A 26967-nucleotide genomic window follows, 5' to 3' on the forward strand; every position below is an offset into this window, starting at 1 on the left:
ACTTTGGAGAAAAGGCTCAAGGATATAGGACATAATGCTGATTTTCAAGGGTGTGTTGGGGGCCGAGAGCCAGAATGATGAACCAAAGTAGCTCCACTATTTGAAATGGGATGGACATCCTTGCATTATCCACCTTCCCATCAGCCTCTCTTACCTCTATAAAGCGTACATGTATTCTTCATCTCGGCTTGAATGGGACTCTCTATAACCTGTGTTTCAGTGAACAAAAGCATGTGAATGTTTTAATCAGCGCAGTTAAGGCATGGTGAAGGGACTGTTAATAAGCACAAGAGAATTATGGGAAGAACATCAATTAAAGACTGTGTAAAAGTCAGACTGCAGTAGTCAGACTGGTGATGAGGGGCAGGTGAAGAACTGACTTTTATTACAATCTGTTGTTGGCCAGACGTTCAAAAGTTGGTCTTCATCATTGATCTGAGACTCGCTTTGCATTTCTTTCTTATAATGGTGATCCAAGAGTATTGGCAATCTTTGGATATTATCACTTGTGTGAATAATGCAAAACATAGGGTAAAAAAAACAGGTATTTTTGCTTAACTTTCCAGTGCTTACTACTAATCGTCCATCATCAGTTACAGAGATTTTTGTTCCTCGTGCTGTGATGTCACGGGTGGTAAGACGGAGAGAGAACGGAAAATGAGAGAGCGAAGCCCCAGTCCCCTCCTTTTATTAACACAAGTCCATTCTCTAATGCAATCTCTGCTAATTAAGGTCACCATACCCACATCATAAATATTTCTCTACACCCACACACAAGGTCTGTTAGCTGCGGCAGCATTGCCTTGGGCTTGGAAACTATCTCTTTTTTCTCCCATTCTCTTCCGTTCCTCTTCCATTTCAAGGCCAAGAGAAGAATACATCTGGTAATTAGCAGGGTTTTTCACTTTGTGTCAGGAGGAGGCAGATGGGAGGAAACTATTTCCATTTCTCACACGTTGACCACTAAATGACAATGTTTCCTTCCTAAAGCAGACACCTATGTGATGTGCTTTGAGACTAACCCGAAGGGGTGCTAGTGAAAGGCAGCGTTGACATTTAACTTGTTTTCCATCGAAAGGGTAAATTCACACATTATATTTGCAGATTTTGTTTTAGATTGCTTTTAAGTAAAAGGGTCACTCTGTGAAATCTGTGAAGCCACGGCACAATTCTGAAAACCTCTGTGAACTGATTGAGTTTGTGATCTTTTTGGAATCTTTCTCTTTTCTAATTACATTAACCCCTTCACGCGTAAGTTTAAAATATTCTAGCTGACCCCCAAGAGTGAGTTTTTTAAGGCGACCATTATTTTAGAACGTTTGCCCTTATTGTTTCCATGGCGACACGTCATGCTTGTCATGTACCACACTGTAGCCACACAAACAAAATTTAAAATTTACCAAATTTCGAACAGAGCAGGGGAGAGTGGGCGGAGAAATGCTGTCGTTGTCTCGTTGAGCAATGTAATAACGTTGCACTACATTGTTATTTATATCTAAATATATAAAACTATGCACGCAATAGAGACCCTGTGTCACAGACACGTCAGGTTCCACCTCACTCCCTTACCCGCGCACTCAATCACCGGAATTCTAATCACCGCCACCTGCAGCTCATCACCACAGTCATCAGCCTCACTATAAGAACCCCACACTCACACACACACATTGTCCGGTCTCGTTCGTGATACACCTCGTTGTTCACCTACCCCAAGGACTCTCAATACGATACTTACCTGTCTACATCATCTCCTTCGTCTCCATTGTCTCCAGTACTCCTCGTGTCCCTACCTGCTTGTGTGTGTGAGTGTTCCAGTCACCCATCTCCAGCGTCTCCTTCCACCATCACCTGCAATACAAAGAATAAGGACAGTATTACCTCTCTTTCACCTCCAAGACCCTCATATTCACCAGTCACTTACCTGTTTGCTCTGCTGATTGTCTCAATAAACAACCCAACTGCTTTTATCTCTGCTTCCGGTGTCTCTGTTGTAACAGAAGACCGGACCATAACAGCCATACATCAGCATGAGCTACCCTGACCCATTTCAAGAGCTCGTGGACGCTTTGCGACGAGCACTCACCCCTCAACCACAGTCACCGTCGCCAGGACCCCTCACCGCTGCCACTTCCGCATCCACTGTCACCGCTGCTTCACCTGTTTACACCGCCAGTCCCATGGCCAAACCAGCGCCCTACTCAGGATCGGCGGAGGATTGCAGCGGATTCCTTCTTCAGTGCGAGTTGGTCCTGGAGATGCAGCCGCACCTCTATCCCACCGAAACGGCGAAGATAGCGTTCATAATCTCCCAACTGCAAGGTAAGGCCCTTCAATGGGCGGATTCCCTCTGGACTCAAAAAGGCTCAGTCGTTAAATCCTATCCAGCGTTCGTCTCCCACTTCAGAGAAGTCTTCGGAAGACCTTTGGCTGACTCTTCTACTGGTGAGAAACTGTACAATTTAAAACAAGGAAACCAGACTGTTAACGATTATGCCTTGCAGTTCAGAACGCTCGCCGCAACCAGCGGCTGGAATGAACAAGCCCTCATCACCACCTTTCGACAAGGTTTGGAGCCTAATGTGCGGTTGCATCTCGCTGCATACGAGGACTCCATGGGACTCGAACAATTCATCCAACTCGCCATCCGTGTGGGTTCTCGTATGCAGTCGTGTCTCCTTGAGCACCAGGGCCAACCACTGACCACCACCCTCCTCCGTCGGTCCGAACCCGTCAGCTCTCCAGAACCAGCCACCGAACCTATGCAAGTGGATAACTCACGTTTGTCTCCAGCAGAAAGGCGGAGAAGGCTGACCCTGAATCTTTGCTTGTACTGTGGATCCCCTGGGCATGTCATCTCCACATGCCCAACCCGTCCTCCTCGACCTGTGGTGAGTGCTATCATTCCTTCAATCCAAAAGATGAAACCACTCACTACTATCGTAAACCTTACTGCTGCTAATGCTTCCGTTCCAGTGGTGGCGCTCCTCGATTCAGGGTCAGCAGGAAACTTCATCTCCGGCGCCCTCTGTCGACACCTCGGGCTCAAGACCTCGCCTTCTCCGGTTAACTACCAGGTCCACTCCATCACGGGCAAACCCCTAAGCCGAAAGATGGTTCGTCGCGTCACTGGTCCTCTTCTACTGCAAGTGGGTATCTTCCACTCTGAGACCATCCATCTGCTGGTTCTGGAGGAATCCACCGCTGACGTGGTTCTAGGGCGCCCGTGGTTGGAACTCCACAATCCCACCATCTCCTGGCGCACGGGCGAAGTCCTGAAGTGGGGCGACCACTGCTTCTCCAGCTGTTTCCCAGAACTTCCTGTTCCAAGATCTCCTCTCTCCAAGAATATCTCCGTGAACGCTACCTCCATCGAAAGTCCTGTGGAAAAACGCTCCGTCGATGTTCCACCCGACTACGCCCCCTTCAGTGACGTCTTCTGCCCGCAACGCGCCTCCAAGCTTCCTCCACACCGGCCATGGGACTGCGCCATCGATCTGTTACCGGGTGAGCCAGTGCCTAGGGGACGCATTTACCCCCTATCTGTACCGGAGGAGAAGGCCATGGAGGAATATATTAAAGAGGCCCTTAACCAAGGATACATCCGCCCGTCTACTTCCCCTGCTGCTTCAAGCTTCTTCTTCGTGGCCAAGAAGGACGGAGGCTTGCGGCCCTGTATCGATTATCGCTCATTAAACAAGATTACCGTGAAGTTCAGGTATCCACTTCCCCTCGTCCCAGCGGCCCTGGAACATCTCCGCGGTGCCACTGTGTTCACCAAGCTGGACCTCCGCAGCGCGTATAACCTCATCCGGATACGCGAGGGGGACGAGTGGAAGACCGCCTTCGTCACGCCCACCGGCCACTATGAATATCTTGTGATGCCGTATGGCCTGGTCAACGCCCCCTCCGTATTCCAGGATTTCATCCATGAGGTGCTCCGGGAGTTCCTCCACAAGTTCGTTCTGGTGTATATTGATGACATCCTCATCTACTCCCGGAGCTTGGCCGAACATCGCCACCACGTTGCGGAGGTCCTCAAGCGCTTACGGCAGTTCCAACTCTTTCTAAAAGCAGAGAAGTGTTCCTTCCATCAGTCCTCTGTCCACTTCCTGGGATATGTGATTGACCACAGTGGCATCAGGATGGACGAGGGGAAGGTGTCCGCCATCCAGAACTGGCCAACTCCCACTACCATTAAAGAACTCCAACGTTTCCTCGGCTTCTCCAATTTCTACCGTCGCTTCATAAAGAACTACAGCATCATCGTCAGCCCACTCACCAACCTGCTCCGTAAACAGCCCAAGTCTCTGTCCTGGTCCCAACCTGCCACAGAAGCTTTTGAGACCCTCAAGAAAGCCTTCACCACCGCTCCCCTCCTCGTCCACCCCAATCCAGAATTACCATTCGTCGTGGAGGTGGACGCCTCCACCACCGGAGTGGGAGCGGTCCTCTCACAGCAGCAGGGGAATCCAAGTAGGCTCCATCCATGCGCCTTCTTCTCCCGCAAGCTCAACCCGGCGGAGGTAAACTACGACATTGGGGACCGTGAACTCCTGGCTGTCAAGCTCGCCCTTGAGGAGTGGAGGCATTGGTTGGAGGGAGCTAACCACCCTTTCCAAGTTCTTACTGACCATAAAAACCTTGAGTATCTGAAAGCTGCCAAACGACTCAACCCACGTCAAGCCAGATGGGCAATGTTCTTCTCAAGATTTAATTTCACCATCTCATACCGCCCTGGATCAAAGAACCTCAAGGCCGATGCTCTCTCACGTCTCCACGCCCCCGAGGAGAAGAACGATGACCCTGAAACTATCCTGCCCGAGTCTCTCTTCATGAGCCCCATCGAATGGTCGGAAGAGACCTTACCCTCCACCAATGCCTCCTCACGCACTCCGCCGGGTTGTCCCCCAGGCTTGCGTTACATCACCAGGACACGACGCACTCCACTCCTGCACTCCGTACACTCTTCACTTGGCACTGGTCACCCGGGGGTCAATGAGACCCTCTCGCTGCTCAAACAGCGCTTCTGGTGGCCAAACATGGCCAGCGACGTCAGAAGGTACGTGCAGGGCTGCAGGGAGTGCGCCATCTCCAAGAGCCCACGCCATCTTCCAACCGGCAAGCTCAATCCTCTGCCCGTTCCTGAGAGACCCTGGTCACACCTGGGAGTAGACTTCATTACCGACCTCCCAGAATCTGATGGTCACACCTGTATTCTAGTAGTCGTAGACCGTTTCTCCAAAGCCTGCCGTCTGATCCCCCTGGAAGGTCTACCCACTGCCATGGCCACAGCGGAATTAATGTTCAACCATGTCTTCCGTCATTATGGAATCCCCGAAGACATAGTCTCTGATAGAGGACCCCAATTCATCTCTCGAGTCTGGAAGGCGTTCTTCTCCCTCCTGGGTGTGACCGTCAGCCTATCGTCTGGATACCATCCTCAGTCGAACGGGCAGACGGAACGGAAGATCCAGGAGATTGGGCGCTTCCTGCGTACCTTCTGTCATGGCCACCAGGACTCCTGGAACCAGTACCTGGGCTGGGCCGAGTACGCCCAGAACTCCCTCCGTCAAGCTACAACAGGATTAACACCTTTTCAATGCGTGCTCGGCTTCCAGCCCCCACTGTTCCCCTGGGACGGGGAACCCTCCAACGTGCCAGCGGTCGACTACTGGTTCCGGGAGAGCGAGAGGGTATGGGACTCAGCTCATCACCAGCTGCAGAGAGCCCTGCGCAGGCGCAGGATGACAGCCGACCTTCGGCGCTCCCACGCTCCTAACTACCAACCGGGGCAGAAGGTCTGGCTGTCCACCAGAGACATCAGGATGCGCCTGCCCTGCAAGAAGCTGAGTCCCCGCTTCATTGGCCCATTCACCATCCTCCGACAGATCAACCCCGTCACCTACCGGTTACAACTTCCTGCACAATATAAAAGAATTCATCCAACCTTCCATGTGTCACTCCTAAGACCTCACCACCCTTCTGTTCTTCCTTCCACAGAACCTGACGTGGCAGCCGTCGAGCCCCCCCTTCCACTCATCCTGGACGATGGAACTGCCTACGAGGTTCGAGAGATCCTGGACTCCCGGCGCCGTGGTGGTCTGTTAGAATATCTGGTGGATTGGGAAGGCTACGGTCCCGAAGAACGCTCATGGGTCCCTAAGAATGATATCCTTGATCCTACTCTGTTACAGACTTTCCACACCAACCACCCGGACAGACCTGCCCCACGACCTCGAGGACGACCACCACGACGTCGGGGTCCTCGGCCCTCAGGAGCGGGCCGTGGGAGGGGGGGTACTGTCACAGACACGTCAGGTTCCACCTCACTCCCTTACCCGCGCACTCAATCACCGGAATTCTAATCACCGCCACCTGCAGCTCATCACCACAGTCATCAGCCTCACTATAAGAACCCCACACTCACACACACACATTGTCCGGTCTCGTTCGTGATACACCTCGTTGTTCACCTACCCCAAGGACTCTCAATACGATACTTACCTGTCTACATCATCTCCTTCGTCTCCATTGTCTCCAGTACTCCTCGTGTCCCTACCTGCTTGTGTGTGTGAGTGTTCCAGTCACCCATCTCCAGCGTCTCCTTCCACCATCACCTGCAATACAAAGAATAAGGACAGTATTACCTCTCTTTCACCTCCAAGACCCTCATATTCACCAGTCACTTACCTGTTTGCTCTGCTGATTGTCTCAATAAACAACCCAACTGCTTTTATCTCTGCTTCCGGTGTCTCTGTTGTAACACCCTGAGTGCAAGAGAGCGAGTGAATCAACAGTTTCACTTTCAGTTTATCTCCAAAAAGGACGAGTGAGAGTACCGGCTGTTTATGCGAGCAGCCGGTTCACTACAGTCACTCCAGATACTGAGAACAGCAAAACAGAAGTGCCGCACTGCCTGCACAAACAGCAGGATGCACAGAGTTTTTAGACTTGTTATAGGCAGGTACAACACACAGCAGCGTTATATCAGCGTTCATTCCTCAAGTCTATGGAATCTAGCGACCGGTTCGTAACCACAGCATCCACAAGCATCAACCACACCCTCAGAGTGGATATTTTCAAATTGTTGTCTCCTGAAAAAGCATATATATATAATGTTTATGATCCGCGGATCGGGCCAAGTAATAAAAAATAACATTCCAATTAATGAGTTATATTAATGGATGAGTGATAAATCATTAATGTGTTGATTTTAATAAAGACAAGGAACTCTCATTTCACGGCAAGACACAAGGAACGTGCGTCACTCTTTTACTTTCGTTTTCAACTGAACATATTTCTCTTTAGAGAAAACCAATCAAGTAAAGCATGTGCCTAGAGCACCTCCTAGTGGTCATTATATAAAACCCTACATGAGATATTGCTTTATAACTTAACAGCTTTAACTAAAAATATACACAAGCTTAACTAACAGAAATGATATAATTATATATTATATATAATTATATATCCAACAATGCCAAACTATGGCAAAATATAAGTTTGAAGGGAGTAAAGTCTGTGTTTGAGCGCGTCTGTCTCGCAGCCAAGGCACAAAAGCACAGTTTGAATATGGCGTACCGTACTCTCAGGGGCACAGAAAGAAAAAAAATAACACATGTGGGACCATACCGCTCAAAAGTTTAAATGAGAACTTTTAAAATTAAACATGAAATCAGAATTTAACAATGTACTTTTTCAATGCACATGCCATGTCTTATTGTGCAGAATTAATGCAAAAAGGTTAGCTTTGTCATTTGTTGTTGTCTTTATTATCTTTTATCAAAAGGATAAAACTATTCTTTGTATGTACTGTAAATCTGTAAATGTATAAAAATAATTCCTGCCCTAAAATTAAGTAGCCCATTTCAAAACATCAGATAATAAATTCAAAACATCAGGAAGTAAAATATGAAGAAAACAGTGTTTCACGTTAACCTCAAGAAATAAAATTTAAATAAACCACAATGTTAAAAGCACCACACAATCACAGTCTGTACTTTTTTTTGCCCTACAAATGGCCCACAAATAGCTTAAGTGGGCAGTTCACTCAAAAGCCACTTATTATTTACTCACCATCATGTTGTTCCAAATCTGTATGCATTTCTTTCTTTTGTGGTGCACACAAGACATTTTGAACATTTTGAATTTCAAATGTTTTTGTCCATATAATTAAATTCAATGTCCAAAACAACATTGGGACACATTGTTTTTCATTTTCAGAATATTTTCTTTTGTGTTCCACAGAAAGAAAAGCATACAGGTTTGGAAAAACATGAAACATCCCTTTAAGCTCTCTCTGAACATTAAACTGGGATAGGAGAACAGATTTTAAAATAATAATAATAATAACAATAATAATATATATATATATATATATATATATATATATACATACACATACACACACACATATCTATTAGTGCTGTCAACATTAACACACTCAATTTTTTTTTTTTTTTTTTTAGTTTAACGCATTAAAAATATTAACACAATTAACACAGCTTCCGTTTTTTTTCTGTAATCCTTTGGCTATCATGACAAAATATGATCACACTCTCATTCATGCAAATGCTTTTAAACCATTTAAACAAGCCAGAAGAGAAAAAGAGAATGCATAGGCACAGGTAAAACATTTATTATTGGTTTATGTGAGGATTGTTCTAAGTTCACATAAATTAAAAGTTGTTATATTTTTGAAGCCTAATAAATGTAAAAAAAATAATAATAATAATAAAAAAAAAAAGATAGCTTTCAATTACACTGTAATGTTGAATGGCTATATATCATGTTTAGAATTAAAAATCAATTTCATCAAGACGGCTCTTAGTATCAGTGATACTGGCCTTCATTCATAAAAAGATGTAATTAAACAAGTATTTAAAATATACTGTTCACATGTACTTTGTGTTCAAGGCTGTGAAATGGATTCCAACTCTTTCTTCCCACTGCAATGCTGCTCAACTCAACAAGTGGAAGACGTCACCCTTGGATTCAGCACAACCAGGTAGATGTAAACATCACTTACCAAACCTCTTTCTAGAGACCTTGGCATTAGTGTATATTGTCAGTATACACTAATAATTTGCATTCGATTTTGCATAGCTGATATCTGTTAATAACAAATAATCTCTCTTTTTATTTGTTTAGTTCAAAATAAGGTTTACCTTATTTCTTCTAGAGAAACTATAGTTTATCTTTTCATAAGATTAACTTGTAACTGCCATAGTAACATCCTACTCATTCACTTGCATTTATTAATATTTTTGCACTTTATCCATTCAGTAGATGTTAGTTACTCTTGTTTATACTTTTGTTAATAAAATCCATTTATTACACTTATGTCTTCCTTGTTTTGATAATACAGTAAGAGGCTCTACAAGTGAACGATATCTCAAAAACCCTTCAGATTGGTCAGATGATGAACTTCCTCCAATTTATATAATTGTAATTCAATCAACAATCTTCCATGATTGTTCTTTATTGTCAAGGTGAGACTTGGCTGGTGCCCCGGAAATATTGGAAGGAATCATCCGACTTAACAAAATATTAATATGTAAGACCATAAACCACTAAATTTGTGGTACCCTTGAGTGAGGCTAGTCCAACTCACCACAATACTTATTTTACTCACAATACTCACAAGGCAGACTGAGATGGCGAATGGGAACACTGTTTGTGTAACATTATTGTTGTTACAGATCCCTTGTTTCCCTGGACTCCATTTCCCAGAATCCTCCTGTTCTCCACACCTGCACTCACTTCCCTCGTCAGCTCCTCATCATCACTCATCACCTGCACCTGGACTCTATTGTTAGCACTCCCTTTATATTGCACTCACTCCCTTCACTCCTCGTCCGTTCTCTGTTTTGTTAATGTGTATGTCTGGCGTTCCTTACCTTTGTTTATTAAAAAGCATCTATTATTGTGGAAATCCGTATCTGCCTCATCTCTGCACCAGCATACCGTAACAGAAGAACGGACCAAAACCGACCGGATTTTCCACAGAGAAAAAAAAATGGAGACTTTCCCCAGCTCCCTGGATCCAGCTCCTCCATCGCCTCTCACCCTAACAGCCAGCGAACGCATTATCGGGCTCCTGCAGGTAGGACGTTCGCTGGAGAGGTATGTGGAGGAGTTCGTTGAGCTTGCTTACTTGTCTAACTGGCCCGACGCTCAGTTGATCTCCCTGTTTTTGGATGGATTGGATGACGACACTATCCGTTTTGATGAACCTGTTTTTTGTTTCTCCTTAAGCGAAACTATCAATTTAATTTTGTGGTTGAATGGCTCCAAATTCTTAGTGAAAGAGGTTCAGGATCAGTGTTGTCGTCCGGTCCATCCAGAAACACGGTTGGCCGGGCCAGTTAGTCAACCTCCGGCTTCCTCCGCACACCTCTCCAGCGAACTCCCTGCCTGCCCCAGGCTGGACCCATATTCCGCTACTGGGCCCAGTAAGCGGAGGAGGAGGAAGAAAGCGGCCCCAATGTCTCCAGAGCCCGCTCCAGTATCTCCAGAGCCCGCTCCAGTATCTCCAGAGCCCGCTCCAGTATCTCCAGAGCCCGCTCCAGTATCTCCAGAGCCCGCTCCAGTGTCTCCAGAGCCCGCTCCAGTATCTCCAGAGCCCGCTCCAGTATCTCCAGAGCCCGCTCCAGTATCTCCAGAGCCCGCTCCAGTATCTCCAGAGCCCGCTCCAGTGTCTCCAGAGCCCGCTCCAGTATCTCCAGAGCCCGCTCCAGTATCTCCAGAGCCCGCTCCAGTATCTCCAGAGCCCGCTCCAGTATCTCCAGAGCCAGCTCCAGTATCTCCAGAGCCAGCTCCAGTATCTCCAGAGCCAGCTCCAGTCCCCACAGAGCCAGCTCCAGTGCCTGTGGGGATTTTAATTGTATTTGAGGGGATGAAATGGCCCTCAACCCCAGTCTCCGCCGAGCCAAGTTCTCCAGTCTCCTCCGAGCCAAGTTCTCCAGTCTCCTCCGAGCCAAGTTCTCCAGTCTCCTCCGAGCCAAGTTCTCCAGTCTCCTCCGAGCCAAGTTCTCCAGTCTCCGCCGCCGAGCAAAGTTCTCCAGTCTCCGCCGCCGAGCAAAGTTCTCCAGTCTCCGCCGCCGAGCAAAGTTCTCCAGTCTCCGCCGCCGAGCAAAGTTCTCCAGTCTCCGCCGCCGAGCAAAGTTCTCCAGTCTCCGCCGCCGAGCAAAGTTCTCCAGTCTCCGCCGCCGAGCAAAGTTCTCCAGTCTCCGCCGCCGAGCAAAGTTCTCCAGTCTCCGCCGCCGAGCAAAGTTCTCCAGTCTCCGCCGCCGCCGAGCAAAGTTCTCCAGACTCCGCCGCCGCCGAGCAAAGTTCTCCAGACTCCGCCGCCGCCGAGCAAAGTGCTCCAGTCTCCGCCGCCGCCGCGCAAACGTCTCCAGTCTCCGCCGCCGCCGAGCAAAGTTCTCCAGTCTCCGCCGCCTACGAGCCCTCAGCTCCAGCCGCCGCCTACGAGCCCTCAGTTCCAGCCGCCGCCGCCGAGCCAGCCGCCGCCGCCGAGCCAGCCGCTCCAGCCGCCGCCGCCGAGCCAGCCGCTCCAGCCGCCGCCGCCGAGCCAGCCGCTCCAGCCGCCGCCGCCGAGCCAGCCGCTCCAGCCGCCGCCGCCGAGCCAGCCGCTCCAGCCGCCGCCGCCGAGCCAGCCGCTCCAGCCGCCGCCGCCGAGCCAGCCGCTCCAGCCGCCGCCGCCGAGCCAGCCGCTCCAGCCGCCGCCGCCGCCGAACCTACTGCTCCTATGAACTGTGTTTTTGAACCCTCCAGCCCAAAGACTGTTTTCCCTCCCTGCCTCCCTCTCCCGCCTCCCATGTCTGTCTTCACTGAACCTTCACCTCAAGCCCCCTCGCCCAGATCTCCACCTCGGACCTCTGGGCGATTACCTACACCCTGGCTCCAACCTCCCTCTGCTCCACCGTTGCCCATCAGTCCTCCAGCCTCACAAGTCTCCATCCTGCCCCCGTTCACACCTTGGTCCCTCGTCAGCCTGCCTTCCCCTCTGGACTGCACTCCTCCGTCTCCGCTCCGTCCCTCCGTCCCTCGCTTCCAGTTGGCTTCCTCACTCCCCCTAGTGTTCACTTTGTTGTCTGTCGTCTGTGTTCAACTGCGGCCTTCTGGAGCCCCGGCTGCGCTTCGGTCGGCGGAGCCTTCGGTTCCGCCATCACCCGCCAGTCCTTCAGCGACGCCTGGGCTCAACGCCTCGAAGGCTTCGGCTCCTGACCCGCCATGGCTGCCCGCTGCACCTGACCCGCCATGGCTGCCCGCTGCACCTGACCCGCCATGTATGCCCGCTGCATGGCTGCCCGCTGCACCTGACCCGCCATGGCTGCCCGCTGCACCTGACCCGCCATGGCTGCCCACGGCTCCTGACCCCCCATGGCTGCCCACGGCTCCTGACCCCCCATGGCTGCCCACGGCTCCTGACCCGCCATGGCTGCCTTCAACCCCTGACCCGCCATGGTTGCCCACGGCTCCTGACCCCCCATGGCTGCCCACGGCTCCTGACCCGCCATGGTTTTTGGACCTGCCCTGGAGACCTCCACTCCAGTTTACTCCTTCCCCTGCTCCGGTTTGAGGTCTCCAGGGCGCCCGCCCCCCTCCCGGTTGTTACATCTACGGCGCGAGGACGCGCCTACCGGGAGGGGGAGGTACTGTTACAGATCCCTTGTTTCCCTGGACTCCATTTCCCAGAATCCTCCTGTTCTCCACACCTGCACTCACTTCCCTCGTCAGCTCCTCATCATCACTCATCACCTGCACCTGGACTCTATTGTTAGCACTCCCTTTATATTGCACTCACTCCCTTCACTCCTCGTCCGTTCTCTGTTTTGTTAATGTGTATGTCTGGCGTTCCTTACCTTTGTTTATTAAAAAGCATCTATTATTGTGGAAATCCGTATCTGCCTCATCTCTGCACCAGCATACCGTAACAATTGTGTAGCTGTTTGATATTGTAGTCATGCTAAAAGGCTAATCATATTAATTACCGTTAAGTGTCTGACATTGTAAAGAGCATACATAAAACGCATTACCATTCTAATACATCAACTTTGTTGACAACCCTGTGTAATTCACACTTCCACTTCTTCTGAATCAGTTTCTGGTTCAAACATATATAGCTGAATTAAACCAGTATTTCCACTTGGCATTGTGCAGCGTTTACTACAGTTAAGTTGACAGAGTGGGTCTCTGAGCTGGTGTGAGTGGAGGTGGGGCTAATTTGCATATTCATGGGTCTGAGTATACTAAAGCAAGGGTGCAGAGTTACATTCAAGCTATTTTTTCCCCACAGAAAAAGCTATTAAAAATGTCATTTTGGTGATCAAAGATAAGTTTTAAGGGATAAAATTAATGACTACAGGGGGACATTAAGTAAGTTCAATATGAGGGAAATAATATAAGATTTTTCAGGTGAATAAATGTACAGGTCATTAGCTATGTTACCATCACCCTGTTTTTTATGCACATTTTAAAGTATTGCATCAGAAACGAGTGATGGAAATGCCAAATTTTGAAAAAAAAAAAAAAAAAATCCCTTAATTCACAAAAAAAGGTTTTATGCTCTAGTGCAAAAAAGAGCTAATGCGAATAATGAGAGATGGAAACATTTACCAAATATATCCTGACATAGAGAACATTAAACCCATGTGACTAATCGGCTGCTTCTGCTGATGACGTTGTAACAGACATGTTATACAGACGGCGCACGTTTACCGTTTCTTACTGTTTTCTGTTTAGGCAAACCCTTCACGATTGCTCTGTCACAGTGTTTTATTTACTGTTGATTACTATGTTACCAATACCATCGTCATCCGCTCGGACAACTTGATGGAAATGCACCTAATTTGCATTCGTTTTTTTTTGGGTGAACACAGTGTATGAAACAACAAAGTTTACACCACTACACTGTTTTGACAGTTGACACACTGTATGTGTATGGGATGGTTGTGTTTGTGTTTTTGTGTGCCAATTCATGTGTGTGCATGTGACAAAGAGAGAGACAGAAAGAGAGCAAGACAATACAAGTGTGTCAACAGGTTCACATTAATAACCCACATCTCAGCTGTGCTGCAAATAATTTAATAACCTTTTAAATTGGCAGTTCTTTTATAGTGCAATACATTACAGGAATGTAGAACAAAAGACACTAGAACCAGACGCCAGTGCAGTCATTTTAGTATACAAAGTGAATATGAGAAAGTATTCTTTAAAATGTATTGAAATTATTAACATTAACCATTAAGTGAATGTCAGAATGGCTCTCAAAAGAGAGCAGGCCTTCATCATATTTGCATTTACTAGCTTGCATTTCTTAGAGGATGAAATCATTAACATTTTGTGAGATTATTGCTATCCAAATAAAATATAATCCATATTCATATTCATGTTCCCATTTTTGTTGCTATTGATTGCAAGAGAGAGAGAGAGAGAGAGAGAGAGAGATTGTTATTTATTTATTTTAACAGCAAGATAGACATTGCATCAGGGTACAGCTGTAACACGTGACTTTTATTTCATCAGGCTCCTTGACCCCAGCAAGAAACAGTGACTATTGATCGGCTGGAGAAACGGACATGAGCTGCTCAGCTGTTCTTTATTCTGAGATCATACCAGAGAGGGAACATTTTATTTGATGAAGTCAGGGAGTGTCACTCACTTTAGGTTGACTATGTGTGTGTGTTGTCCTAACATAGCTATGCTTTGGGGACAAATTTTCAGAAAATGTCCCCAGAATGTAGGTAAATCTGACAAAACTCATTTTGGGGACGTCCTCAAAGGAAAAACAGGTGGATAAGTAATATATATATATATATATATATATATATATATATATATATATATATATATATATATATATATATATATATATATATATATATACAGGGCGCAATTTGTAGGGGGGGATGGGGGGATTTCCCCCCTTCTGGTCTATGTATCCCTACCTCTGCTAAATTATTTTTATAAAAATAACCACCAACAGAGCATATAAAATACCAAAAATAAAAATCTTTTTTTTTAAAAAACATCGCTGAGTTAAATGCTGCTTTTATATAGAACTGTCTCTTTGCGACCACAACAAACGGGACACTTTTCAGACGCGCATTCCGACTTCGCCTCAGCACCAGGCGCAAATCAAACAAACACGGAAAAGGTGCAGGTGACAACGAGGGAGCTTCAGTTGAACAACAGTGAACTGCGGTCAGATGAGATCTTGTCAGGCTATGTCGGTAAAACTCAGAAAAATTAACATGACTGTCCAATCAGCCATTATACTGTGCTCGCGGCACGCACTCAAGAATTGCATGCGCAAATGCGCTGGCGTGCGCTGCATTATTACTTTATTACAGCTTAAATAAAGCGCAAAAGAAACTACGAGCATTGACCGTCGTTGTTCTGTTGTAAGTTAAGTCATGAAATTACCAAACACGCGATTAAATCTGCCTCAAAACTGTGCAGGCATGCATGTATTTGTTGACATGGTTTTTAAGCTGTTAAAAACTTAAAACGTCTTAAAAATGCACATATGTACACCAGGGAAATCTAAATTTTCTCGGGGAGCATGCCCCTGTACCTCCCTAGCAAACTACATTTTCTGACCTCTGTAATTATGAAACCCTGCATACGGCCCTGGTTCTATTCTATCTAATGAAATCAGAGGTAAACGTGTATGTGTATGCACTGTGATCAAAAAAATAAATGGGACTGAACGCATAGTATAATAGCTCCACTGTAGTTTTTAACAAATTTAGAAAAAAATTCAAAACTTCTTTTTCAGATTCAGTAGGTTTATTTACCATGTATACATTATTTAACTTATTTTGTTGTTTTATTTACATTAATGACAAATAGGCTATGGTCCCTTTAAGACCGAATCCTTGGATACTGACCGTCTATGAAACTGACACATATCCTGTTTTCACCCAAATGTTTACGTCCACTTAAGCCATAACCGACTGTATTTACGTGAGATACTCCACACGATGGACATTTTGACAACTATTTGTGCATTTGACCATTCAGGTGCAAGGAGAACCGATCGCGCACAAGAAAGACAGAGAGAGTGTGAAAGAGAGCGTGCTTCTGGTCTGTGTCATTCAGCGTGATTCTCCCTTCACTAATCGATAACGAATTACTTTTATATTGTCTCCCCACACCACTCCCCCATTCCAAAAAATAAAATAAAATAAAATAAAATAAAAATATAATTACAGATGAATACTGTTCTTTTGAAATTTTTATTTATCAAAGAATCCTGAAAAAAAAATATCATTATCATTTTCAAATATTTTTTTATCACAAAACTATTAAGCAGTACAACCATTTTAAACTGTTTCTTAAGGACCAAATCAGAATATTAGAATGATTTCTGAATAATCATATGACACTGAAGCTTCTCCATCACAGCCAAAGCTCAATTACATTTTTAAAATATATTAAAATAGAATACAGTTGTTTAATATATGTACTGTATTTTTGTTGCGAGCATAATAGATTTTCAAAAACATTAAAAAAATCTTACCGACCCCAAGCTTTATTATGAAATAACTTTATAAGTTTCCTGATAAAAATACTTGGATCTAGGCAATATGACCAAAATATTTGCTACCAAAATGAAGAAATCCTATCTGAAATTAGTTTTATTAAAAAAGCTTGATGTTAAGAATTTATACCACAATCATATACATTATATATTTCTCAAAATTGCTGCAAAATGCCTGTGAACTAAATGTCAACCTTTAACATCAGTGTCCCAATAGGTCAGATAAACTGCAACAGGACAGATACAAACACGCCAAACACGCACTCATGCACAAGCAGACACACAAACACACACACACACACACACACACACACACGCATGTTTGTTTTTGTGAATTGTGGGGACTTTCCATAGACTTCAATGCATTTTACACTGAACAAACTGTACATTCTATCCCCCTACCCTGCCCCTACCCCTAAACCTAACCCTCACAGGAAACTGTGCAAACTTTTACTTTTTCACAAAAACTCATTCTATATGATTTATAAACCCATTTACATTGTGGGGACCGCTGGCTGGTCCCCACGATGTAGGTGAACTCATGTTTATATTACATCATGGGGACATTTGGTCCCCACAATGTAATATAAACAAAAGCACACACACAGACACACACACACACACACACACACACACACACACACACACACACACACACACACACACACACACACACACACACACACAAACAGGCGCACCTATCTTAGTGGGGTCTCTCCATAGGCGTAATGGTTTTTATACTGTACAAACCATACTTCCTATCCCCCTACCCTACCCCTATCCCTATCCCTAAACCTAACCATCACAGGAAACATTCTGCATTTTTACATTTTCAAAAAAACATCTTTTAGTATGTTTATTAATCCATTTCCCTCATGGGGACCGCTGGCTGGACCCCACAACGTAGGTGATCTCAGGTTTTTATTACATTGTTGGGCCATTTGGTCCCCACAATGTAATATAAACAAGAACACACACACACACACACGCACACACGCGCACACACGCACACATGCACATGCCAAATTTAATAATCTTTCAGAAAAGATCTGAATATAATTGCATGTGATAGAATGCATATATTTTGAAGTCCAATTCAAGCACATTGAATTTGATCTTAAATCTTCTCCCATCTGTCTAGAAGTGCTAGGAATTGCTCTGTCAGATTGATTATATTGTTGATACCATGCTCAAAATCGAGTGCTGAATGCAGTGTTCCTAAGTCAAAAGGAGATTTCTCCTTAAGCTCTCCTTTTGGAAAACAAGCATCTAGATGCCACTCACAGGCTTTGACAGGTAACAGAAATGCACACCGTTTGTGAAGTTTTCTCATTTCTTTTTTCTTTATTTTTTTTGGGAGCTTTTGTTTGTGGAATAAAATTGTGTATGTTTGTGGAATAAAATTGTGGTGATAGGACTGCATAAATAATCTATGCAAACGTGTACTGTTAAATGAGTACACCCCCTTTAAAAAGTAACATTTTAAACAATATCTCAATGAACACAAAAACAATTTCCAAAACTAAATTTAATATAACATCTGTTTAACTTATAACATGAAAGTAAGGTCAATAATATAACTTAGATTACACATTTTTCAGTTTTACTCAAATTAGGGTAATGCAAAAATGAGTACACCCCACAACAAAAACAACTACATCTAGTACTTTGTATGGCCTCTTCCAAGTCTTCTAGGCTTGGAATGAACAAGTTGGTGACATTTTGCAAAATCTATAATTTTCCATTCTTCAAGAATGATCTCTTTTAGAGACTGGATGCTGGATGGAGAGCGATACTCAACTTGTCTCTTCAGAATTCCCCATAGGTGTTTGATTGGGTTCAGATCAGGACACACTAAATCACTTTCACCCTGTCCTTCTTCAGAAATCCAACAGTGGTCTTTGATGTGTGTTTAGGATCATTGTCATGTTGGAAAAGTGCACGACGCCCAAGGACACGGAGTGATGGTAGCATCTTCTCTTTCAGTATAGAGCAGTGCATCTGTGAATTCATGATGCCATCAATGAAATGCAGCTCGCCGACACCAGCAGCACTCATGCAGCCCCACATAAAAACACTGCCACCATGTTTCACTGTAGGCACCATGCATTTTTCTTTGTATTCCTCACCTTTGCAATGCCATACAGTTTTGAAGCCATCAGTTCCAAAAACATTTATCTTGGTCTCATCAGAGTCCCAGTAGTCTTCATCTTTGTCAGCATGGGCCCTGGAAAACTCTAGGTGGGCTTTTTTGTGCCTGGGCTTTAGGAGAGGCTTCTTTTGTGGACGGCACCCATGCATGCCATTCCTCTGCAGTGTACGCCGTCTGTGTCAGGGGAAATAGTCACCCCAGTTTGGCTTTTTTAGATAACTGCAGTGAACTTGCATGCCGATTTTCTTTGACCCTTCTCATCAGAAGACGCTCCTGTCGGGGTGTTAACTTCCGTGGACGACCTGTACATCTCTGTGAGATGGTTGCAGTTTCATCTTTTTAATTTTTTTTTACCACTTTTACTACAGTATTCTGACTGATACGTAAAGCTTTGCTGATCTTCTTGTCGCCTTCACCTTTCTGGTGTAAATAAAATATTTTCTTTCTCAGGTCTTGTGACATTTCTCCTCCATGTGGTGCCATTGCTGACAGCATGAAATGGGAAGGGGTTTTAACACCCTTTTATAGTCAACTGTCTGCTGGACACCTGTGTAATGAATAATTAGACTCACCTGTGGTTGAAGTCTTGTTAGACATTTGTAGTCTAAAATTTAGCTTTACTCCAGAGACTTTTGCTGCGTTCCAATTCGCCTACTTATACTACACCCTAAAAGTATATACTCTTTATGTGAACAAAAAGTACTTACTTTTGAGTGTGTAGTAAAAGAGTTGACAAGCTTTGGGACATACTAACATGTCATACAATCGCGTCTTTTCTCTCTGTCGCATACTGTCACCGTAAACTGGCTTGTCAATCATCTTACATCCTCCACATTTCATTTAGTTAATTTCCTACCGTATCGGAGAGAAATGCAGCACGTTGATCTGCAGTCGCGGATCTTTCATGTGGAGAACTCTCCTCATATTAATGCATAATGATGCATTTAAAAGTTAATGGCCATTCGGATCTTTATAAAAGTCCACATTGGTATTTGCAGATGAAAAATAACACGGGTAACATTAAATATATATTTTCTATCAGGTTAAACTGATTATTAGTCACTCAAATCTCTCAGCGTCGATCGCGTATATCCGCCATGTTTTGTAGTTTTTAACACTTTTTACTCGTGTTTGTAGTTCTGAACTGAATCCTCGTCCAATGCGCAATGGGTTGTGGGCAATATTAGCCCCTATAGTGTGCACGGATCCACACTTCGAAAATCTACCGGAAATAGTAGACCATCCGGGGACTTTTGGCATACTCTTTTCAACATACTATGCTTTGGGACACACTTATTTTAATCTCACATACTATTTAGGATGGATAGTATGGACATTGGAACGCAGGGTGTCAGTGGGGTGCACTCATTTTTGCATCACCCTAATTTGAGTAAAACTGAAAATGTTGTTCTCTAAGTTATATTATTAACCTTACTTTCATGTTATAAGTTGAACAGATGTTATATAAAACTTAGTCTTGTCAACATTTTGGAAATTGTTTTTGTGTTCATTGAGATATATTGTTTAAAATTTTACTTTTCAAAGGGGGTGCACTCATTTACACTGAGCACTGTACTTAGCTAGGAAAACGTGTGCACCCACACTAGCTAGTATGTGAAATTCAAAACTACTGTGTGCAAAAGTGAGTGTGAGAACATGTCAGGATTTATCAGTTTAACTGTGATCCTCTAATACTTTTGAAAAGTTCTGTTCAGTATACGTTTTATGCCCTTTTGCATTTTTGACATATCAACCTTTAACACCACCCTTCAGATAAGCGTCTCTTTCCCTTTCAGCCATTTTACCTCAGTCACCATATTGCTTTTCGATAATGGGAATGAACCGCATATTTGAAGTCGAGTCATGAGAGATATTAAAGAGGAAAAAAAAAAAAATGTTAAAGCCATTCCCTGGTGTCATTCCCACTCTGTGATCCGAATCCATGTTATCAAACACAAATTTGTCATTACAGAATTGAGCTCCACTGCACCATATTCCGGCATTAAATTGCCTTGGCTTGGCAGATGACTTCCTAAAGGCCACCTCGTGCTCTGAATGATAGTGGCCTGCAGTGCCCCAGATAAGAATCATCCGCTCTGGCTGAATGAGATGAGGGAGTTGAGTGAGGGGGTGTTATATGTTACTCACCTCCACCAGCTTGTTGGCATGTTCACGGAAGACCTGTGCATACTCCTTAACCTCTTTCTCATTACCGCTCTTGGCCGCCTCTATCAGCACCAGCAGAGGCACGTTGGTCTCCAGGAAAGAGTCAGATATGTGGTCCATAACAGCCTTCCTTAGCTAGAGAAAAAAGACAGAGAGAAGTGGGATCAGCTGCTGTCCTACATAAACTGTCCGGTACTTGAACTTGTACTCTGAGCTCCTACTACTGGGCATTTACAAGCAGTAAACTCCAGGTTTAACATATTTTCTAATGGAGAGCTTAAGTGCGTTCTTGTGTTAAAAACAGCTAGATGGAGCGCAACGGGACTGAACAGAAAGCACATTTATAGGTGGCATTTGCTCTGATGCACTGTTATGTAAACACTTGATCATTGAGATGCTTCAAGTAGGTCTGTAATAACTGGAAAAAGCTACCATCTACATCCATCTTAATTGCAGTTTTTTCCTGGAAGTGTGTGATTTGAAATCTACCACTTTACTCATGGGTAAAATGTCTGATGGCACATTTCCGGAGCGGTGATGTCAAAGAGGCCTTAAAAAAGAAACTAACACATCTACTATGTTATTATGAAATAAAAGCTATGTTGCTTCAAATATTTTAGCAATGTTTTGGCATAGCAAGAGAGAATACATGCAAATTCTACAGTACCTAAGAAAACAACAGGCAAGGAAGGAATAGTAAGCAATTTAAAGGTTAAGTGCCTTGCTTAGGGGCACAATGCTGAAATCACATGGCTTGCTAATTGCAGTGATCAAGCTAGAAACCTTTTGGTCACTAGCTCTGAGCATAAGCCAGTATCACATAAACCCAAAACACACAGTCAAACATTTTGCCTCAAGGTAAGAGAAAAGCTTATTATATCTCCTGAAACATATGTCATAATTAACAACACGATGCTCTTATAAAACAGGTTATAGCTATACAATCAGTATTAAAGTTGGCATGAAATAGAAGTTACAATATTCTTTTCTTCCCTACTGAGATGCATATCTAAGTGAAATGGCTTTTCAAAAAAAAAAAAAAAAAAAAAGTTTGGTGGGACATGATTTTTTCATTAGGAATTGATTAGATCATTGGACCATTGTGGTTTGCTGTTGGTGTGATCTCATGTGAGTGACAGGTTGTAAAAATCAGGAGTAAACATCAGGGAAGAGAAGAGATGCCGTCACGAGAGGGAGAGGAAGTTATTTTGACTATGAGGGCACATGAATTAAGAACAATATATATATATATATATATATATATATATATATATATATATATATATATATATATATATATATATATATATATATATATATATATATATATGATGTGCACAGATAAAAAAAAAAATTATAAATACTAAAAAATTCCATAACAAATGAGACTGGTCAATTTTGATTTCATTATGGCTTTAATAGACAATTTTAGTTTAGCAGAAACACACATTGGCATCATTCACATTTATATGCAGGAAGGAAAAACATTGTGGGCTATTCTAATGGGGCAGTAGGTAGAATCCCAGGACACATGTACCCTAATGGATAATGGGAAACACACCTAACAAGCAATAATTATCATTCAGTGAGGCAAGCACATATCTTAACCAATTAAAAACCCTGTGCTAGGCCATGGTGGGTAGACAGTAATGATGAATTATGGCTAAAGGCGACGCATAATCCATCACTGGCAAGAAACAGTCAGAACTTGAGCTGCCCTTAAAGGGGACATGTCATAGAAAACAGGATTTTCCTTACTCTTTCTCAGTCAGTCCTAATATACAACTTTTCAGTAGCTTCAGCTTGACTGGGCTCAGTTTCATATGCATAGATTGTAGCCAATAATTGTAGAAATGCACTATTCAAAAGCTATGATTAATTTGATTAAATTAAAAAAAAAAAAAAAAAAAACTTAATTATAGAACCCTTTTGGGATTCCCATCATGGGATCATTTTATGGATTAAGGTTTATTTTTTATTTTATGAAATAAACAGCTCATAAATATGCTTTATCACTAGAAAAAAGAAAAGAAAAAGTAACCCATTAAACATGAAAGTATTATGCATTTCTCTTTATATAGTACCATTTTGGCATAAAAGCTTTAAAATTGAGTCAAGGACCCTAGGGTTCCATACAGAACCCCACTGAACCAGCCCACCCCACAAAGAGTGTAGTACTAAACTGGTGGTGTGATCTAATGAAAAAGTGATACTTATTTCTTTTTGTGGAACTATTTTACTTGGTTAGACTGACAAAAAAGTCTTCACAAAAAAGACTGAATGTACATTCACAGCCAGATGGAAAATCTCCCAAAATTATTGGTAAAAGAAAATTATGTTTTTGTTGCAAGAAACCCTGAATAACTCAGTAACTGCCACAGCCCCTCTTGCTGGCAAGTAAGGAAGTTTAAGGCCATGCTGGGATGTGGAACAGGCCATGAAACTGGAGCCAAGCATGAGGACGTCATCTTTTCAATCAATGTGCAGCACTCAGTGGAGGAGTTCTTGGCCACCTGAGCATGAAATTCAGAAAACAGAGCACAGTTCGAAGGTAATGATCCTTCTCCCTGTGTGGCGATGATTTAATTGAAATGTTTTAATGAACCTTGGTGCTCTGTCTCTAATAACCTCTGGTAAAGGATGTGTGCTTGTCTTCGTAATGGTTTGGGTGCAACCCCAGAGAAAATGAAATAAAAAAAAAGTGACTAAAATTTATAATTTTTCTGGATATACTGAATAGAAATATGTACTGAAAAACTAGAGTGTACATGTGTGAAAAATGGACTACATGAAAAAAGAAGAACACTACCGTACTAGTATTTGAATATATTAATAATCTTAAACTGGGACTCAGTCTGATGGCATTTCACCCCTTCTTAAAATTAATTTCTAAGTTCTCACGGAGCTTGAGAGCAAGTCATCTGTCTCTGCTTTTTTATTAAGATTATTTAAGCCATAATTATTTTCTGTTGACATCGACCATGACATTTTAGGGTCAGTTCCGTTTGCATCTTATCATCGTTATGCCAGTGAGATTAATTACTGTTTACTGGGAAAATCTCATTTCCAGGTTGCAGACCTTTAATCCTTTATTTAATATAATGCATGTTACAAATGTTCCAGCATGTTAAATCATACACACTCACAAAAGCTTGTTAAATGTTCCAATAGCATATAGCATTGGCAAGACAACAAGTAGTCCACGGTGAAGCCCCTCATGTCTAATGTCTTTTTCAAAGAGGGAATTGAAGTTATACTCATGTAATCTCAGGACTAAATTGGAAAAAAAAAAAAAAAAAAAAAAAGACGAATGGAGTGTGCCGCCGACTCCTCGCAGACTACAAAAACAGCAAGCCAAAAATTGGAAACACTGAGGAGAGGAAGTGCTTTGCTTTAAATTGCTGTGAAAAAAAAAAAAAAAAAAAAAACTGGAAATCTTGTGATCCTACCTGTCATCTACCCCTTTCTGTCTTTCTGCCTCTCTTCACACTTTCTCTCTATTCCTTTGTTCTCTTCCTCCAAATGGCACCAGAGCACCGGTAAAAATCAGCATAGCAAACTTAATCAAGTCATTCAAAAGGAAACAAAGTCAAAATAAGGACGAAAGCATGCACTTAGCCATGCCGGAGAACAAATCTTTTATTGTCTCAAATAGGGGAGATCTTGAGATGAGATTAGCTTGTGTTTGCTAATTTTGCTTACAAACAGGAAAGTGTATTTTTAAGGATTAACCACCTGCTACAACATGAAAACAGATGCCACCGAGATAGAAAGTCAAACTGACAATGAAATTCTGTGATCTTCTGTAATTTACTCAGTGTAAGGCTCAGAACAAAGCCGACAGATGTTTTACTTCTTAATCCGAGAAAACAAGAGCAGTTCATTATGCTGTTAAATTATTCCCGCATTCTCCATCAAAATAAATAAATAAATAAAAATAAATGGCAAAATCAAAAACAAATGATAAGTGGCTTAAACTTTGCATTTCAGTCTTAAAATTTGAATATTCTGCAGATAACGACAGAAGCTTTGGGTCAATAGCTCAACGTTTCTTACTAAAATGTCAAGGACAATCAGGTGATAAACATGCTTCTGTACCTGGTTAACAGAAAAGGCAGCCAATACATATCAAAATGAAGTAACAGAATTTCTATAGTATTAACAATGACATCTGGAAAGGAAAGGGGATGGAGGGAAAGGAACAGAGCAAGTGGAGATGTGCTGCTTGATCTTCCTGTCATGTCTGTAAATGAATCTGATAGCAAAACCCCCTCCCCTTCAGTGATCATCGCAGAGGTCTAAGGGCAGAGTGGAGAAAGCCAGAGAAATTATTTTCTTGCTCTGGAGAGATGGCATTTAGGTTAAAGCTTTAGCATTGATTTAAATGTTTTTGCTCCAGGCCAAACTGAAAGATATATCCCCACGTGCTGTCTCAGGAAGCCCCTTTAGAAGATATGAAGAACTTAATTTGATTGTTACATATATATATATATATATATATATATATATATATGTATATATATATATGTATATATATATATATATGTATATATATATATATATATATATATATATATATATATATATATATATATATATATATATATATATATATATATATATATATATATATATATATATATATATATATATATATATATATATATATATATATATATATATATATATATATATATATATATATATATATATATATATATATATATATATATATATATATATATATATATATATATATATATATATATATATATATATGTATATATATACACAGTGGGTACAGAAAGTATTCAGACCCCCTTCAATTTTTCACTCTTTGTTATATTGCAGCCATTTGCTAAAATCATTTAAGTTCATTTTTCTTTCCTCATTAATGTACACACAGCACCCCATATTGACAGAAAAACACAGAATTGTTGACATTTTTGCAGATTTATTAAAAAAGAAAAACTGAAACATCACATTATTCAGACCCTTTGTTGTGACACTCATATATTTAACTCAGGTGCTGCCCATTTCTTCTGATCATCCTTGAGATGGTTCTACACCTTCATTTGAGTCCAGCTGTGTTTGATTATACTGATTGGACTTGATTAGGAAAGCCACACACCTGTCTATATAAGACCTTACAGCTCACAGTGCATGTCAGAGCAAATGAGAATCATGAGGTCAAAGGAACTGCCTGAAGAGACAGAATTGTGGCAAGGCACAGATCTGGCCATGTTTACAAAAAAAAAAAAAAATCTGCTGCACTTAAGGTTCCTAAGACCACAGTGGCCTCCATAATCCTTAAATGGAAGATGTGTGGGACGACAAGAACCCTTCCTAGAGCTGGCCGTCCGGCCAAACTGAGGTATCGGGGGAGAAGAGCCTTGGTGAGAGAGGTACAGAAGAACCCAAAGATCACTGTGGTTGAGCTCCAGAGATGCAGTCGGGAGATGGGAGAAAGTTGTAGAAAGTCAAATGTCACTGCAGCCTTCCACCAGTCGGGGCTTTATGACAGAGTGGCCCGACGGAAGCCTCTCCTCAGTGCAAGACACATAAAAGCCCGCATGGAGTTTGCTAAAAAACACCCAAAGGACTCCAAGATGGTGAGAAATAAGATTCTCTGGTCTGATGAGACCAAGATAGAACTTTTTGCGGTATGTGTGGAGAAAACCAGGGACTGCTCATCACCTGTCCAATACAGTCCCAACAGTAAAGCATGGTGGTGGCAGCATCATGCTGTGGAAGTGTTTTTCTGTCAATATGGGGTGCTGTGTGTACATTAATGAGGAAAAAAATGAACAAATGATTTTAGCAAATGGCTGCAATATAACAAAGAGTGAAAAAACCCCCTTGGTCTGAATACTTTCCGTACCCACTGCACATATATACAAACCCGATTCCAAAAAAGTTGGGACACTGTACAAATTGTGAATAAAAACAGAATGCAATGATGTGGAAGTTTCAAATTTCAATATTTTATTCAGAACACAACATAGATGACATATTAAATGTTTAAACTAAGAAAATGTATAATTTAAGGGAAAAATAAGTTGATTTTAAATTTCATGGCATCAACACATCTCAAAAA

General features: G+C 42.7%; 1 protein-coding gene across 1 annotated transcript in view; it reads right to left on the reverse strand.

Moving 5' to 3' along the window:
- The window catches only part of ctnna2 (catenin (cadherin-associated protein), alpha 2), a 575983-nt gene that overhangs the window by 71202 nt on the left and 477814 nt on the right, over positions 1-26967 (reverse strand). The window contains exon 9 of the mRNA XM_067402995.1: positions 20853-21005. Coding sequence (XP_067259096.1) covers positions 20853-21005 — 153 coding nt within the window. The remainder of the gene's footprint in view (positions 1-20852; positions 21006-26967) is intronic.

Source organism: Chanodichthys erythropterus, chromosome 12, assembly GCF_024489055.1.
Source record: "Chanodichthys erythropterus isolate Z2021 chromosome 12, ASM2448905v1, whole genome shotgun sequence".
Classification (NCBI taxonomy): domain Eukaryota; kingdom Metazoa; phylum Chordata; class Actinopteri; order Cypriniformes; family Xenocyprididae; genus Chanodichthys; species Chanodichthys erythropterus.